The sequence below is a fragment of the Arachis ipaensis genome, chromosome B03 (assembly GCF_000816755.2).
Source record: "Arachis ipaensis cultivar K30076 chromosome B03, Araip1.1, whole genome shotgun sequence".
Taxonomy (NCBI): domain Eukaryota; kingdom Viridiplantae; phylum Streptophyta; class Magnoliopsida; order Fabales; family Fabaceae; genus Arachis; species Arachis ipaensis.
Window position 1 is genome coordinate 4305834 of NC_029787.2, and position 18991 is coordinate 4324824.

At 35.3% G+C, this 18991-nt stretch overlaps 2 protein-coding genes and 1 long non-coding RNA gene across 9 annotated transcripts in view; 1 reads left to right on the plus strand and 2 right to left on the minus strand.

The window, feature by feature from the left end:
• LOC107629136 (aquaporin TIP1-1) overlaps positions 2972–18991 on the plus strand; it is a gene marked incomplete in the record, with an annotated part of 28688 nt that continues 12668 nt past the window's right edge. The window contains 2 exon segments of the mRNA XM_016331841.2: positions 2972–3263; positions 3555–3805. Of these exon segments, the coding sequence (XP_016187327.1) occupies positions 3131–3263; positions 3555–3805 (384 nt within the window).
• LOC107629135 (very-long-chain (3R)-3-hydroxyacyl-CoA dehydratase 2) overlaps positions 4178–18991 on the minus strand; it is a 30748-nt gene continuing 15934 nt past the window's right edge. The window contains exon 10 of the mRNA XM_021117822.1: positions 4178–4917. Coding sequence (XP_020973481.1) covers positions 4813–4917 — 105 coding nt within the window. The 3' untranslated portion in view covers positions 4178–4812. The remainder of the gene's footprint in view (positions 4918–18991) is intronic.
• Positions 8078–11966, minus strand: LOC107629138. Of its 7 annotated transcripts, none has more exons than XR_002358723.1 (7): positions 11515–11966; positions 10277–10848; positions 9783–10184; positions 9504–9677; positions 9082–9380; positions 8934–9011; positions 8078–8447 (listed from the first exon to the last, which is right to left on the minus strand). It is a non-coding gene; the product is annotated as an uncharacterized LOC107629138 (long non-coding RNA). The 7 variants fall into 7 exon arrangements; XR_001617916.2 differs by having other exon boundaries at positions 8078–8450; XR_001617915.2 differs by having other exon boundaries at positions 8078–8464.

An 18991-nucleotide genomic window follows, 5' to 3' on the forward strand; every position in this document is an offset into this window, starting at 1 on the left:
TTAGAACAAAAGTATAATGATTATATACACATATTGTTGAAGGAAATTAAAGGCACAAAGGCTCCTGTCTATTGCAGAAAGGGAGACAAGCTGGTGAATGAGTTGGTGTTTATTAGGTATGTGTGAATGTGTGATGCCCCACATGAAAACAAAACGAATCTACTCAAAACTTTTAATCCTTCCTTTTTAGATAAATAGTAACTTAGGTCAAATAATGTTCAAAGTAATTTCAATTTGCAATGATTTTAGTTAGATGCTTCCTTGAGAATATAAAAGAGTATTGTAGCCAAACTATAACATCACATGCAATTGCCTTATTCTTGTGTTTTTGTTTCTTGTTGATTGGAATCTCAAGAATCAACAACTAATGTAAAGGGATCGTAGTCTAAAAGTGTAACGCTCCAATAATAATTATAATTACTTCCAAGATGCATGACTTTTTTTTTTTTTTAATTACAATGAAAATTTGGCAAGGTTGTGAATAGGTGAAAATGAAATTATTTCACAAAGAAGAAGAAATCCGAAGGTACAAAAATGATGGAGAGAGTTAGAATGCAAGTACAAAGTGTAAATCATGTCGCTCAGCGTTTGAATATACACTTTTTGCCAACACATATATGCTTACTAATAATTATGCTTTACTTTCAAGTTTGTTCATGACTTCATCATGTATATATATGCCAAGGATTCTGGATTTCTAATACTTGTTCCTCAGGTAAATATTGAAATTAACATTAAATCACTATGCCAAAAATAAATATGTTCTCTTTAAATTAATTTATTTTTTTGGGACTGAAAAATAATGCATGTTAGGCTATTAGCTCACCGCCGGAATTTTTTATTTTTATACCTCCTAATTCGATAAATTAAAAACTAATTTGTCGCGAATTTGAATTTATTTCTGGTTAACACTAAGTTGGGTTGAAATTTTAGGGCTTATATTTGGCCCATAAAACGGAGATTTGATTGAGTAGGCCCATATTTCAGACTCCCCTATAACAACTAAAGCCTCCAATTTTAGGCCCATTTAAACATGGACTGGATCAACATTGCAATGATGGGACCTGCTGAAGTTTTTGCTTCTGAAGTACTGAAATTTCGACCCTTAAAGAAAAAAGAAAATTATGTCCAAAAAAAAAAGAAAATGTATTGAACTCTATTCTTTTATTTTTCTTCTCAGAACCTCCTTCGAGAAAAATAGTATAGTCATAAGTTCACTTTGCACTAATAAATTTTATAACACCCAAAAAAAAAAGGTGATGAATTCTTGTTATAAAGTTCTCTAGATTCATCACTTTCAAATCCATGCAAATAATCAAATACTACCAATACACTCCTATCATCACAATTCACAAGTCACAGCACATACAACATCACTATCAAATTCCAAAATCCCGTTATTTCTAAATTCGCTATTTTGCATTGTTTCTCTGTTATCAGTTATCACACCAAAAGAGATGTCAACTTGGTTTAGATTATTCCCCCCTTTAAGCCGTCCATAATTAAATTAATGAAGCCGATAAGTTTAAATATTAAGACATTTTTGTAGGGCTAGGAACCAGGGGGTATATAATAGGACAATTATTTTTAAAAATTTGAAAAATACTTGTGGATCCATCATATTTGAGGACACACATTTAAATAGTACTTGGTAGCTATATTAGTGGTTCAGATTCAATCCATAAACTTAGGTATTATTATTTTAATGTAAAATTAGCAGTCGTAACTAGCTTTATGCATGATTTTATATTTATATGCTTATACATTCAAATAAATCCAACCCACTATGTTCCACCTTCTCCCAAAGCTACCTACTTATTTTTCAATTTTATCTAACAACTCACTTTAGCTAATACTATAGTGAGTAGTGACATAATGCTTAATTAGGCTAAGTCTAATCTTAGACAGAAAAAAAAAAAAGTTGTTGCTATTTAGTACAAGAACGAGGTAACAAAATTTATAACAAAAATTACATGTAACTAATGTAACATAGTTATCATCGTGAATTTGTTTGTCCCTTCCAAACACAATGAAAATGACAATTATTATACATCATATATAATAGAAAAAATAAGGGTTAAGTACGATTTTAATCCCTAAAATATATATCGAAATTTTTTTTTTGTCTTTAATTTTTTTTACATACAAAATCATCCTTAAAGTTTAACCTGGTTTTAAAATTATCCTTATCTTATGGACCAAAATCGTACAAAGGTGGCGGCGAAAGCGGAGAAAGAGGGGATCGTGGACAACTTCTTTTTCTTCTTTTTCACTTTTTCCTCCTTCTTCTTCCTTTTTCTGTTCACATGAGTAGAAACACTCTCTTTCTTTTTTTTTTATTTTATAATTTTTTTGTATGGATAATTTGGTCTAAAATTTTAATATTTAAGTAAAAAGAATGATTTTAAAACTTAGTTTTAAACCTTAGGGATAATTTTATATACAAAAAAAGGTTAGGGATAAAAAATTTTTTCGACCTATACCTTAGGACCAAAATCGTAGTTAATAAAATAAATTTTGTACGTAGAAAGTAATATTTTAAGAATTGATTTTTGCAAAATCTTTACAAAATTATATTGCAAAACAAAGTAAATCAATATAGAATAAAGTGACAAATAAACTTGTCACCTTATTAGTGAATATATAAATTTGGGATTTGGATCCTCTAAAGTTTGAATTTCACTTTAGAGAGTAAAGTGTGATCTTCTCCCCTTGAATAGTTTCTCTTTCATATTTATTATTGGTCCCACCTATGAAATCAATGGTGAGAGATCACACTTTACTCTCTAAAGTGAAATTCAAACTTTAGAGGATCCAAATCCATAAATTTGGGTCCAAATGGTAATGAAAGGCCCCACTAATCACGAGTCAGTCATCGGTCGGTGATCCAGCCTCCATAGCATCACATCACACCGTCCACGTTGCATCACCAGAACAAACCGGAGGCCCCGACATTTTTCTTTTCAACCATTTTTTCCCCGTGCCTTTTTGCTCTACAACTGCAACAACGTTACATACACCAAATATTCAAATTCTAAGTGCTATATATACAACTAGTATAGGAGCAATATCACACATCAAGAAGCTTATTAGCAACCTAAGGTAACATTCGTTAATTAAATAAAAAAAAATGCCGATTTCTAGAATCGCCATTGGAAATGCTTCAGAGTTCAGCCAAGCTGATGCACTTAAGGCTGCACTTGCAGAGTTCATCTCCATGCTTATCTTTGTCTTTGCTGGGGAAGGCTCTGGCATGGCTTATAGTAAGCTCTAACAATCTTTCACATACATAATATTACAAGTGTTTTTATAATTTTAATTTAATTTTTTTAATTATTAGAAAAATATCAAATTCTAAATGTTTAATTATAATAATTTTGATGGTGAAAACTCAAGTACTATCAACTTCACATAAAACTAATAATTAAGAACTATTAGATAAAAATTTAGTTAAATCAATCAAATTATTTAACAGTTTTCAACTGAAGTTGACGGCACCTGAGTTTTTAACAATTCTGATACTAATTTAATGGGTGGATGTTTGGTTTTGACAGACAAGCTAACGAACAATGGCGCAGCAACACCAGCTGGTGTAGTGGCGGCTTCTCTGTCCCATGCCTTTGCACTTTTCGTGGCGGTTTCCGTCGGTGCTAACATCTCCGGTGGCCATGTCAACCCTGCCGTCACATTTGGCGCCTTTGTCGGTGGCCACATTACCCTCCTTAGAAGCATTTTGTACTGGATTGCTCAGTTGCTTGGCTCCATTGTTGCTTGCTTGCTCCTTAAATTCGCCACTGGTGGATTGGTATGAAGATAACTAAATTATTTCATAAAAAGTGCATTGGTTATTGGATAACTAAACTCAATGATTATGCTTCGTTACTTGAAAATAGTTATGATAAAATAAACTGTTTCCGTCAATCATTTAACTATCATATAAAAAAAAAAATAAAGTTTTGACACAGCAGTGTTATTTGGGCCTGCTGTTGTTAGCTGGACCTGGGCCAACCATTGGGTCTATTGGGTTGGCCCATTTATTGGTGCAGGAATTGCTGCACTTGTCTATGAGCTTTTCTTCATCAACCAAAACACTCATGAGCAGCTTCCAACCACAGATTATTGAAAGACCTGAACTCCTGATGAAGGGTAAAACAGTAAAACCACACACTTGAGTTTATTTTTTAAAAAGTGTGGTGGATGGCTTGTTTGGCTTCCCATATATGGATGTTTGATCTCTGTTGTTTTTGTTTGTACCTTGTAATATTTCCTTTTTCTCAACATGTTGATTCCTGTTTACTACTTTGCAATGTTCTGTAAGAAAATATCATTTTAGTTAAACTCTACACTATTTACATATGATCAACTTAAAGAGAAAAACCATTAATCTTGATACTAAAATCATTGGATAAAAACCATTAATCTTGACACTAAAATCTGTAGTTTAACAAGCAACAACATACACATTCTTCCAAAGGAGTGAACTAGTTTGAACAAGCTAACTTTCTAAGCTATTTTATTGAATAGGTCAATAACTCAATATGAATCCACAAAAGGTAGAAATCAGCAGAGTTTACAGAACTACACATCCTCTAGCATGCAAGAACTGCATTAGCTAGCATAATTACAATGTCAGTAAGTCAGAAAAGATTCGTATATGCAAATACAAATCAGTGTCTGCAGCGGCCCCATTAAAGAAAGTTATTATCTCAGCTTGATTGAAACTAAACTATGTGTGTATATCAGTATATGGAAGTAATAATACAAATTCAGAAGTTCAACAAGATGTCAATAACAACCAAGATCAATGGCTCCTCACGCTCTTTTCTTATCTTGGCACTTAAAGAGTTTTGAACGTCGCTGCTTGAACAAATGCAGATAAAGTTTGAGCCAAAGGAATGGATAAATGATAAGTACAACCTGATTCAAAGAAATGGATCATAAATTAACACTTCACAAAGATAATTACGAACAAAATATATTTAGCAAGGAATAAGTCAGGCCATTTATCATATAACCACTCTTTCTAATTTCTATTTAATGCAAATTAAAGTACCAGTTCCATTTATAGGAAACATCATATCAGTTACCTTTGTATTTTTTTTCTTCTTCTCTTCTTTCTTTTGAAGGGATAATAGCCATAACTTAACTAGTTACAAGAGTAGATAATTCTTGACATATCTAGACAAATGAAAAACATACCTTAAGGAAATCATAGTAGCTAAATGGGAGGCCTGAAAATGCAGAAAGTAACGTACAGGAGAGGAGAAGACAGCCGCAGCGTCACCAAGCCACCACGCAGGTTACTTCGGTGAGAGCGAGAGAAGGATAGTCGAGATGAGAGATAGCACCTAGGTTCTCCCACTAAAGTATAATAATAAATTACTTGACAATAAAGAAATACACATTTCGACTTATCTCACCTTAAAGTGAAAGAATCACTCAATGCAATTCACACTTCATCACCACCTCTTTCTTCTAGTTTCAACCGTAATCGCCACTTCCTCCTCCTAATCACTTCTTTCATCTCCTAATCCTTCTCCTCCCAATAATATTTTTTCTTTGAAATTTAACAAGGTTATATTTCTCACCTCTTTTGTTACCATCACCACCACCACCACCACCACCACCACCACCACCAAAAATGGCTTTTCAATGCCAATAATTTCTAATTGCGATGCATGCAAGACTTCTAAGAATCATTCTTTTATCGCTGTCACAACAGGAGAGCTATGCAATCAACAGCACAGGAGCAATAAATCTAAATCCACCCGTGCCATAACTAAACTGATAAACGAAGGAGACGTTCTTACAAGATTTACCGTAGGGCATGATTTTGAATTTGCTGAGATAGAAGCTTTAGTGGACACTGGAAGTGATATAGTGTGGGGACTCAATAAATCCCCACAAAAGCTTCTAACTTGCAAAAATAGAAGTTCCTTATTGTAATGATCCACAATGTAACCGCCTAGGTATTGATTGCAAATTATGCATACTTGAAAGTGTCCATTGCAGGTTCCAACAAGAATATATTTGCGGGTACATTTACAGAAATCTTTTTTAGTAACAAAATTTGGATTAAAACAATAGGCACGGATACTCTCCTGGAACTAGGCAAAATTATCTTTGGCTATAACTATTGGATTGTACAATTGGACTGAACCAGGTCCCTTCTCTTTCGTCAAACAGCTTGGTATAGAAAGATTTTGGAATTCCATAGGAAAAACAAGTATCTTAAGATTTGGTTTGCATAGAACAGAGTTCCCTAACACGTTTCACGGCATCATCCATTTTATTACATTAATGTTAAGCGTATTACCGTGGAGAATACTATACTACATATGCTTAAGAGAACTTTTGAATTAAAACCTAAACGTAAAAAGAATTTTATTGTAAACACTGTCACTAAATTCACATGGTTGATATGGCCTGCCTATGACCTCCATTCAAAGAAGTGCGTGAACATATGATGGAATTTGCCTTAAAACTTGATTCTGAATTATTGTGCTAAGCAATGTCCAAAGATACAATAATGAAGATTCCTACTTTGAAATTTCACTTTTGTCCAAAGATACAATAAGGAAGATTCCTACTTTGAAATTTCACTTTTCTCCAAATGTCGTGCATTTAGACTCGGATAGAATTTTCATACAGAAAAATTTGGATGTGTTTAGCTTTCATGAAGATAACTAAAGATAGTACTTCAATCTTTGGTAATATCCAAATAACAAACTATGAAGTGGCATACCACGTTCTCAAATAAATTTACTTTAAAGCTAAAGAATGCTCAGTGTAGCATACAAGACGGTTAGAAATAGCAATCAGATGTGTGGTAGTCAGCTGATTAAATTACCACAGCTAATTGCTATTTCTAATCAATCTTGTATGCTTACACTGGGCATTCTTTAGCCTTGAAAAAAATTTCCTTGAGAACGCTATATCCCACCTCATAATTTGTCATTTGGATATCACCAAACATTGAAGTACCGTCTTCCTCAGTTGTCTTGGTGAAAGTGAAAGGTAAACACATCAAAATCCTGCCATATGAAAATCTTGATCAGATTCTAAATGCACAATAACATTTGGAGAAAAGTGAAATTGAAATTTCATCGTAGGAGTTTTCCTTATTGCATCTTTGGACTTCGCATAGCACAATAATTCAGAAAAGCTTTAAGGTAAATTCCATCATATGTTCACATAACTCTCTTTTACCAGGAGGTCATAACCCGGGATACGAACCATGTGAACTTAGTTCCAGTGTTTACAATAAAATCCTTTTTATCGTTAGGTTTCAATTCAAAAGTTCTCTTTGGCATATCTAGTATAGTATTCCCCACGGTAATAGGCTTAACATTAATGTAATAAAATAGATGATGCCGTGATACCAAGGTGAAACGTGCCAGGAAATTTCAAACCAAACCAAATCTTAATAACTATTTTCCCTAAGGAAGGAATGCAATGCGAAAATCTTTCTATGCCAAGCTGTTTGACGAAGGAGAAGGGACCTGCAATTATTCCTCTAACTTTCACCTTGCGTAAGGATGTACAATCCAAGTTACGGCCAAAGATGATTTCTCTTATTGTTTTAATTGTTTTAATCCAAACTTTGTCACTCACAAGAAAGCCTTACGTAAATATGCCTCTTTAATATTCTTGTTGGAACCTGCAATTTGCAATATCAAATTCAAAATCATGTCCCACCCTGAACCTTGCAAGAACATGTCCTTCGTTTACCAGTTTAGTGAAGGCATTTGCTGCCAGTGGATTTGGTTTTATTAGTTTTTGTGATGCTGCTTGCATAGCTCTCCAGTTACGATAAAGAATTATTCTTAAAAGTCTTGCATGCATCAGAATCACAAATTATTGGCATTGAAAAACTATTTTTGGTGGTAGTGGTGGTAACGTGAATTGAAGTGTGAACGGATAAAATAGAAGAGGTAAGAAATGTAACCTTACTGAATTTCCTAGAAAAAGCATTCTTAGAAGGGGAAGGATTAGGAGATGAAGACAACTCCATTAATGAAACAAAAGGAGGTGAAAGAAGTGATTAGAAGAAGGAAGTGGTGATGAATGTTGAAACTAGAAGAAAGATGTGGTGATGAAGTATGAATTGCATTGAATGATTCTTCCACATTCAGGTGGGGTCGGTCAAAATTTGTATTTCTTTATTGTCAAACAATTTATTATTATACTTTAGTATTGTACATTTGTGTGTTGGGTACTAAGCCATATATTTTTTTTTTGGAGTTATACAGGGAAGGGAGAACCTAGGTGCTATCTCTCACTCTCTCCGTCTCTAGACTATCCTTCCCCTCTCGCTATCACCAAAGTAACCTGTGTGGGTGGCTTGGTGACACTGTGGCTGTCTTCTCTCCTGTACGTTGCTGTTGTGGCGGCATCAGTTGCAGGTAAGCACTAGGCAGTGCGTCTACTCTCTTCTCCTTCTCCCTCTGCTGTGCATTTAAATCTGCTCTGTATTAGTTCATTGTTGCTGAGGAAGTGAGCATCAGAGTTTTGGGGATTGGCTTTCAGCCAAAGTGGGGAATCAAAGACGTACTTAGAATGCCAAAGGTAATTTTCTTTCTCCCCACCTTAATAATTGAGCATCAGAAACCAGAACCAATCATAAAACCATGTATATGGCTAATCATAAACAGTCCGTCACATGAAATAAAATCAACTGATTGACTATTTGTAATAACCATTAAAAAGAATTGTTATGATTATCATCACAACAACAATGATGACTACCTGAAAAAGAAAATTGGCATCACAGTAAAAAAATAAAACAATCTATTTCAACTAAAGCCTTATATAGTAGCTCAGGTATAACTACCTTCCAACTAACATGTTAAATCAGGGAAGTGATTTGGAGTTGAGGCTGGTGGTTTTTAAGTGGAAATTAACTCGTCTAAATGCATCTTCATTTTACTTACCTCAACACCATGGCAATCTTCACAATGGCACACAATCCCATAGCCATTAATCACTTCCCAAAGCTCTGCTTCTCCAGCCTGCAAATTTCTCAAATTTAGACACTCGCATTTTCAACAGCGATACTCTTATCTCAAGAAGAGAGCTTACACAATAAGAAGGAAAATCAGTCAATGCCTTCACACTCTGAGCATAATTCACTGCCAAACCCTCAAGAATCCTCATGGCTAGAAGCTCCTTCAGACTTGTTGGGCACCTCTTAGTACTAGCATTAGAAACAGCAACCAATGCACCATCTTCAAATGCCTCCTTGACATCATCACCAACTTCAACATCCTTGCCACTATCATTAGCACGCTTCTTATTATTACCACCAACTTCAACAACTTCGGCATTGTTATTTACCTTATCATTCCCATCCTTTGCGCCACTAAATTTGAAATAATGCTCTGTGGCATAAATCACAACTTCATTTAAAATAATGCTCAATTTGACATTACTTGAGATTTCTACTGAGACAACAAAAATTCCTCCAAGTTATAGTTGTACCATCGTTCCATGAACATACGTACCTTTGGAATTTTGTCACCTACTTCTGCTTGGTTTGGGTCAAATCCCTGCACAGTTAGATCGACATAAGGTCTTTCACCAATATGTGTTGCAGGTCTTGATGGACCAATTTTGTTAGTTTGTGGTGTCCTTTCTTTTTGGTCTTTGGCCTCATCTTTGTCCGAGAACAAAGTCCTCTGTTGGGACACAAACATTTTAAGAAGAAATTACGGTTCCAAAAGGATGTACATTGACAAAATGAAAGCAAGTCTCTAACTTCATAAGGGATATAAGTAAACTACCGTCAACTTATCATTTTTCCCAGAGATAATTTGTTTAGGTGTCCCAGTTGATGAGGTCTTCCTTTTACGCCTTGAGTGACGAAAAGCCAAATGGTCCGAGCTGTAATCTGGTACATCAATAGGTGTATCCTTACGCATGCCTTTTTGTTTTGAAGTGGATCGTCTTCTTGACTTGGTTGTTGATGCAACAGTCTTGACATCAACAGATGGGTCTGCATCAGCCTTCAACACAAGTTGTCTTAGTAGTACAGCCATCTCATCCATCTTTTGACTTTGTCGCTTATTTCTTCCTTTAGTCCTTGTATCTCGATTTGCATGGGCATGCAATTGTTGCAACCTTTCCCACAATCTTGAGATACTGCTTTTGACTCAGCTTCCAATCCCATGGTCTTACTTTTATCTCTGTGTTTTGCATGACGAAGATTGTAAACCACGGATCATAGTTCAAAGGATACACATGTTCGCACCAATCACATAAAGATGGACTTACTTACTTTGGATCCAATCGAGTGAAAGGAGCACTGTTGTTGACGTGTGCGTTGGAGAGAAACGACCAATCCCATCGCGATGAAGCAAAACCAGATGTTGAATTGCCATAAAGTCCAAAGTCTGCAGCAAATCCTTCCATGGTCCTAGCAAGTTCTACAAAAATTTGTTCGTTCCGGAGTTATGGAGTACACTATGCTTAAGAACTAAATGAATCAGGCTAAATCATTTTGATTTCTTCTTTATATTATCAATGTAAACATGAAAAGCCATTCATACCAGATTACTAGTATTCTCAAACCCACAAATAAATAAGCAAATTCCCAAAATCACCAACGTTATTTCTCTTTCTATTTTAGTCAACTAACTACTGTATCCTCAAAACATTTGTTGAAACTAATTTATTAAATTAAACAGTGGGGAAAAACCTTCCTCTTCTTCAAGTAGCGCAAGGCAGAGAATAGCGTGCTGGAGGTGCAAGAAGCAGCGGAGACAACTTTTGTCTGTATCAGTTCCAGAAAGATGTTGTTATCTTCACCAGCTCCTAATTCCCATTTGAAATTTGAAGCCAACACTGAATCTTTTGAAATAACGAACTTCAGGAGTAAGGGAAAGAAATAGAAAATTCTAAACTATCCATGTCTTACTAATAACGAGAACAGAAAAACTCAATCCCTTAAACTCAATAATTACATCAGTTATCCAACTAAATAACTGGATCACAGTTATCATAAACTGATTTCAAAGCCTAGAAGCAGAGTGAAATTAAAAACATGAAGCATATAATAAATCAAAAGATCACCAGTTGCAATTTTTTTAATAAGAACAGAAGTTAAGAACTATGAAAAATGAAGAAAGATTAACATTTTTCAACCCAATTTTAACAAAGCTCATCACAATGATTAACAACAACAAAAAACACTGAAGGAACAGTGAATCAGTAACATGGGCAGTGCAAATTTAAAATTTAAAAGTTATCAATTTAAAATCTATCATCAAATACAATCAGTGAGCAAAGCCAATCAACCAAGCACTGACTGAGCATTCTGTTATGATTCTGTGACTAGGAAGCAACAAATTCAGCAACAAATTTAACAAATCTTAGTAAAATCCCGATTTACAGCAACATTTAGATCAGCAACAAGCAAATTTATTGATTAGCAATTTTTTCAGCAACATGCAAAAATACAGGGAGAAGGGAAATCTGGAGAAGAGAGAACAGCGAAGCGATGGTGCAGGGACTCACCAACGTCCGACGGCGAGTGAGCGACCACCCCACGGAAGGCGACGAAGCAAGAGACAACCCCACGAGTTGCTTCTGCCGCCGGCGACGAGACAGGCGAACCACGAGATGCCAGTGACTGAGACGAGACTCCAGTGACACTTGGAGGCAGAATCGAGCAGAGACAACCACGGACGACGAGCAGCAACCAACGCGCACAGCTCGAGCACTCACTGGCGGAGGGAGGCGCAAGCAGCCGAGCACAGAGGAGAGAGGCGAGATGCAAGCACACGACGCGGAGGATCCAGCGAGAGGCCCGAGAACACGAAGACGGTAGTTCTTGAGTGCGACGGACGGCGGCAACAATCTCCCATTCCGACAGACGGCGACGACGATTGGTGGAGGCTGCTAGGGTTTGCTTTCTTTGGTGGAGGCTAGGGCATTTGCTGCAAGCAGGAGTTGGAGAAGTGGGGGATAAGTGGATAACGCGTGCAATCTTTTCTCATTCAACAAAGGAAACGACGTCTTTTGTAAACCGGCCGGCTTCCAGTCCGGTCTGACCGACCGGTTACCGGCCGGTTTAGCGGTTCTCGAGCGGTTTTAAATTGAGCGGTTTTACATATTGGATCGGACTGTTCCCTTTGTCCGTTACCCGTTGAACCGGTTCGCCCGGTCGGTTTGGTCCGATTTTTAAAATATTGGTTATTAACAAAGTTACGAGAACTGGACCGGTTAATAAGCACTTGATTCAATGATTTACTGGTTCGATCGGAGTTCAACCGGTTTAGTTAAATATTAAATAAAATTATTAAAAAACCTATATATAATTTTGAATATATAAATTCAATCATTTCTAACTTAACAAAATTCAAAATTTTACAATTTCTCATCATACATTATCCATAATTTAATATTAAAAATTCACAAATAACTTTAATCATCAAAGTTCATAACGAAAAAACAACCATATTCCCAAAGCATGACCCAAATTGCTTCCATTTACACAACAACATGACGATCATATCAATCAAAATCAAAATCAAAGTGTGAATTGGTGGTGGTGGCTGCAATGGTTCTCAGAAAAGAGAGAAGATATAAGTGTGAATTGGTGATATAGGGTTCAGATCAGACTTCAGCACTTTAGCCTTTCTTCTTTTCTATTTTTAATTTTTATGGACAAAACGACGACGTTTCAAAGGGTGTATTTTCGAACCAAAAATCCTCTAAATAACTGGACGATTCTACCGATTTGTCGGTTAATCGCTAGTTCGACCGGTTTTTTGTCAGACAGTTTATAGACTTACTTAGACCGATAAGTAACCATTTTTCATTTAACTCAGTTGAACTGACCGGTCCGATTTGATTTTCAGGAGACTGATTATTAGTGACAAAACTTTTCATTATTATCATTAACATTGCTGTATAATCAATTGATTTTAAAGAATGTTTTTTTTTGTTTTATAAATAAAAAACGTTATTTTCAAAATAAAATAAATTACTTAACATAATTTATATAATTATTACGCAATTTTTATTATGATTAACATCAAAAGATTATTCAAAAAGACCACATTAAAATTATTCCAAAAAATTGTTCGTCATTTTTTTTTAAATATATTTTTTTATTGTCAATCATATTAAATTCTTATTCATAGTCATTAAATAAATTTCAAAGATAAAAATTTGGACAAACACATACAAAAAATGAGAATTTCATGCTAACTGAAAGTATAAGAATAATTGAGACATGGAATTAGAGTTTGAAACACTAATAAATTATTTATAAGTGGTTACTTGACTTTAGAAAATTGAAATTTAGTATCGTGTTTAGTAGCCAAAAATTAGAATTAAATTTTAAATTTTAAGGCACAAAATTTTATTTTTGTTAATACTTTTAAAAAACAGAGACACAAGAATTTGTACACCCATTAAAGAACCTAATAAAAGCCCCGGTCTTATCGCTGTCTGCAGGACCACCATAACCTCGTAATTCGTGTGTTAGTGTTTTTGTCGCTTGGTTCTTACTAGCTCTGTTAAACAGAAGCAGTCAGCAACTCGCTCAGGTCCATGCCGCATTATCCAAATCTCTAACCAATCAAATATAGTCCAAATTATAACTTAAAGTAAAATGAACAAACATTCCAAATACAAGCACAAAAATAACACCCTAAATTCAAGTATCACCTTAAAGCTAAAAGTCCGCCGGGTCAACATACTCCATCCGGCCAAAACCCGCCAAAACGCATGGATTAAGCGGTGTAGGTTAGGTGGATTTTTTTAGTATAGCGGTCTCAAATTTTTAACTCAGCCTACCTGCAAGCCGACCCGACGAATTTTTGCTTGTTTCTCACCCCTAAGTTAGGGTTCTTTGTTTTTTATTTTTTTCATTTAAAACAGTTATGGTAACTTAGTCATTTTATGTATTTTCAATCTCTATTTTTATTTTGAACCAAATAAAATATTGAGATATAATTCAGTCATGTACATCCTACACCAAACACAACACATACACTTAATTAAATTTCTGTCTCTAAGTTTCAATCTCTTTTTCAAATGCTATTTTAAAGTCTCACATTTTTACAACACCTTCTTCACAATACTAATTAATTTTTAATTGTCAAATACATGTTTAAAAATATTTAAATTCAACACTTTAATTTTCAATAAATTTTTATTTACTAAAAATAATATTTAAAATTAATTTTCATCCTTAACAAACTTTCAATAAGTTTTATTATAAAATAATAAAAAAACCACTATAATAAATTTTATTATTATTGTCGTTCTTGTTAATAATACATTTTAGCGAAAATTTCATTCTCCTTCTCTAAGAGATATTCAAATGACACTCTCCTCCCCTTTATTTATAAAATATGCATTTTCTTTCCTTATAATTTTTAAAAAACCTCCTCGTTAATCCATTTAAAATTTTTTATGTTAACTACCATTAACTTTATCCATTTTTCGAGAAAAAATAATTTTTTTTACAAAAATATTCTTTAACAAAATTTTTTTGTTGTAATACAATTTTGTCTACCAAAATACTCTTTAACAAATTGTCTTTCTATTGATTAAATTGTATTTTATTAACATATTTTTAAAAAAAAATTAATGATTGAATTATTTTTTTTCTAAGATACCCTTCAATAATTTTTTAATTATTAAGGAACTTATTTTGTAAAGATGTGAAGGAATGAGATGAAAAATTATTATATATACTATATATCATCTATCCTAGTCCTTAGTGGAGTTACCACTTTTAAATTCAAAAATAATAATAACCTGCTACACTATTAACGATGCCACTCCGTTAACCCACTGAATTAATTACTGGGACCTATTTGTTACTTTTTGGCAATTTCGGCAACAAATTAAAGGCACGGGAATTATAATAATACTCTAGTGCAAGAAGAGCTCATATGGTTCCAAAAGTCCAGAGAGCAGTGGGTAAGGTTCGTGGATAGGAATACAATATTCTTTCATATTCAAACTCTTGCACGAAGGAAGCATAATAAGATTCATGGCCTTTTTCTCAATGATGGAGTGTGGGAAACTGATCCAAAAGTTCTGAGTCAAGAAGCAGAGTCTTTCTATAAAAGATTATTCTGTCATTTAGATAATGTTGATTTGGGTTGCCTTGGTGATGTGCATCTTCCTTCTCTGAATGAGGAAGCTTGCAATAACCTTACGGCACCAGTTACTATGGAGGAAGTCAAAGCAGCTGTTTTTCACATGAACTCTTTTAAAGCTCCGGGTCTTGATTGGTTTCAAGCTTTCTTCTTCAAAGAATATTGGGAGATCATTGGTCTTGATGTTTGGAAGATGGTTAAGCAGGCATTCTCTGGTGTTCCTCTTGATCCGAGAATGTTGGAGACTTTACTTGTTCTCATTCCAAAGGTTGAATCACCGGTATCTATGAAAGATTTCAGGCCGATTAGTCTCTGCAATGTAGTTTACAAGATCATCACGAAGGTCCTTGTTAATAGGCTTCGTCCTCATCTTGCGGAGATTGTTGGCCCTCTTAAAGGAGGATTTATTCCGGGACGAGGAACTCCTGACAACATCATTATTGCTCAAGAAGTCCTCAACTTTATGAAGAAGACTAAATCAAAGAAAGGCACACTGGCCTTTAAGATTGATCTGAAGAAAGCTTATGACAGAGTTGACTGGAGATTTTTAGCTCATACCCTTAAAAGCTTTGGTTTTCCTATTCCTACACTTAATTTGATTATGAATTGTGTCACTGCTTCTTCCTTATCTATTCTTTGGAATGGGAGTCGTCTAAATGGCTTTACTCCTAGCCGAGGTCTTAGACAAGGAGACCCTATGTCACCCTATCTTTTTGTGTTGTGTATGGAGCGATTGGCATGCTTTATTAGTCATCAGGTTGATTTGGGCTTGTGGGAGCCGGTTGCTATTTCTAGAGGGGGACCAAGAATATCCCACTTATTGTTTGCAGATGACTTGCTTCTGTTCTGTAAAGTTACAAAGAGACAAGTGCAAAATGTGATGTTAGTTTTAGAGACTTTTTGCAAAGCATCTGGGATGAAGATTAATGTCGAGAAGTCTAAAGCACTTTGCTCCAAGAATGTCTCTGCAACAAGGAAAGAGGTTTTTACTAGGGTATCCTCTATCAGATTTGTCCAGGACTTGGGCAAGTATCTTGGAGTTACCCTTAGCCGTTATAGGGTGACTCGTTCAGCTTTCAATGGTGTCCTGGATAAGATTCGGAGTAGGCTAGCAAGCTGGAAAGGAAGTTTACTCAATCGGGCTGGTAGACTCTGCTTGGTTAATTCTGTTGCTGCTGCTATTCCCACGTACCAGATGCAGGTCTCTATTTTTCCCAAAGGAATCATTAGTAAATTGGAGTCTATGATGAGGAATTTTCTTTGGAAAGGACAAGTTGATGGAAGAGGATTGAATCTTGTTAGTTGGAAGGTATTGGTTACTCCAAAAAAATATGGAGGTTTGGGGATTAGACATCCTTATTGTGTAAATATTGCTTTTTTTGGGAAGCTAGTTTGGACTTTTTTTCCAACAGCCAAACAAGCTATGGGTCCAATTGTTAGATGCCAAATACCGATCATCTCTATATGACTGTTTTAGTTATCCTAAGAACAAGGACTCTCCCATTTAGAGGTGTCTTTGCAAGGCTTGGGAAGTGTTGAAGGATGGGTTTGCTTGGTGTATTGGAGATTTGAACCAGAATTTTTGGTTTTCTAGCTGGAGGAGAGAAGGACAGTTATCTAATGAGATGGATTATGTTCACATTTCTGATTCGAATCTCCGGATACAGGATATTTGGTCGGTTAGTAGGTGGCATTTGGATACTCTTTATTCTCCTTTATCTCAAAAATTGAAAGATAATATTCTCTCTTACAATCCAGATGAACAAGCAGGTCCGGAAGTGGGTTGGTATTGGAGTGGGTCTGCTGCCAAAGTCTATGACTCACGCAATTGTTACTTGTGGTTGTGTAAGCAGCTGTTTGGTTGGGAGGAGCAAGAGAATTGGCTTTGGCTTTGGCGTCAGCTTGTTCCGGAAAAGCATAAGTTTTTGGCTTGGTTGTGTCTTAAGGAGGCTCTTCCTACTGCAAGTTTTCGCTTTAGAAGAGGGATGTCGTCATCGGATAGGTGTCCAAGATGTCTTTCTAGCCAGGAATCGGTTTTACATTGTATTCGGGATTGTCCAAAAGCTTAGCTTGTCTGGCATAGGTTGGATATTTCTTGTCATCCTTTGGATTTGAAGAACTGGTTCTTATATCATAGCATAGAGCATCCGTTCAAGTTCTTTTCGGGACTTTGGTGGATATGGCGAGCAAGAAATAATGACATCTTTAATCCCCATGAAACTTGGCCTCCGAAAAAAGTGATTTGTCTGGCATTAACTTCAGAAAAGGAGTTTAGGAATATTTTTGAATTACAACATATGTCTCCTCCCTCTACTCTAAATGGTTTTTGGAATCCCCCATCTATTGGTACTTTTAAGATTAATTGTGATGCTAATTATTTTGGTTCGGGTGATAGTGTTGGTTTTGCTTGTGTTATTAGAGATTGTAATGGAAGCTGGCAAAGGGGTGTTTGGGAATGATTGAGAGTAATAGTATTCTTCAAGGGGAATTGTTTGCTATTTGGAGAGGATATCTGTTAGCTTGGGATGTGGGTCAACGAGATGTTATTTGTGAGACGGATTGTGTGGAAGCATTTAATCTTGTTACTCAAGATGGTTTTGGGTTTATTGATCCACTGGTGCTCAAAATAAGAGATATCATGCATTGGAATTGGCGGGTTGACTTTCGTTTGATTATGAGAGATGCAAACACGGTGGCAGATACTATGGCAAAGATGACGATGAAGTTACAACTTTCGCATGTGGAGCTTCTTTCACCTTGGGAGGAGTTTAAGAGTAGTCTTAAACGGGACTGTCCCTCTATTTAGACAATTCCTTATTTTGTTTGTTTTGTTTTTCTTTGTTTAATTTATTTCAATAAAAAAAAATAAAGGCACGGCAGAATTCGCCTTTATTAAATAGGTTAAAGTGATTTAGAGTTGAGGCTTGGTGGTTTTTAAGTGGGAATTAACTCGTCTAAGTGCATCTTCATTTTACTTACCTCAACACCATGGCAATCTTCACAATGGCACACAATCCCATCGCCATTCATCACTCCGCGAACATATGCTTCTCCAGCCTGCAAATTTCTCAAATTTAGACACTCGCATTTTCAACAGCAATACTCATATCTCAAGAAGAGAGCCTACACAATAAGAAGGAAAATCAACCAACACCTTTACACTCTCCGAGCATAATTCACTGCCAAACCCTCAAGAATCCTCATGGCTAGAAGCTCCTTCAGACTTGTTGGGCATCTCTTAGTACTAGCCTTGGAAACAGCAACCAATGCACCATCTTCAAATCCCTCCTTGACATCATCACCAACTTCAACATCCTTGCTACTATCATTAGCACGCTCCTTATTATTACCACCAACTGCAACAGCTTCGGCATTGTTATTTACCTTATCAATCCCATCCTTTGCGCCACTAACATCATCTTCCAAACTTTCTCTTCAGTAGTAGAGACCTAGTAAACCTCCTAAATGGCTTCTCCATATAAACAACAGAACCCTTCATTCATTTTACATTCGTTCATTGCTCAAATTCTACCAATGGTTGAGCAATTATTTTGTATGTTTTCATAAATTCCACTAGAAATATTACTCATTTAATTGTTTGCAAATGGAAAACTTATTCAAGGTATACAATATTGTGACTATATTTGAATCCACACAGCAGCAATATAATAACCCTGTATTGTTATATGATGATAATCCAGAACTAAAAATAATAAACTAGCTAGAGAAAATAGTTTGGATGTAATTGATCTAGGACTCTTTATAATAACCCTGGATATAATAACCCTGTGTACAAAGCTTGATATAGCAAGAGAGATAATTTGTTTATTTATTTATTTATTTATTTATTTCAGTCAAGTAAAATAATTATT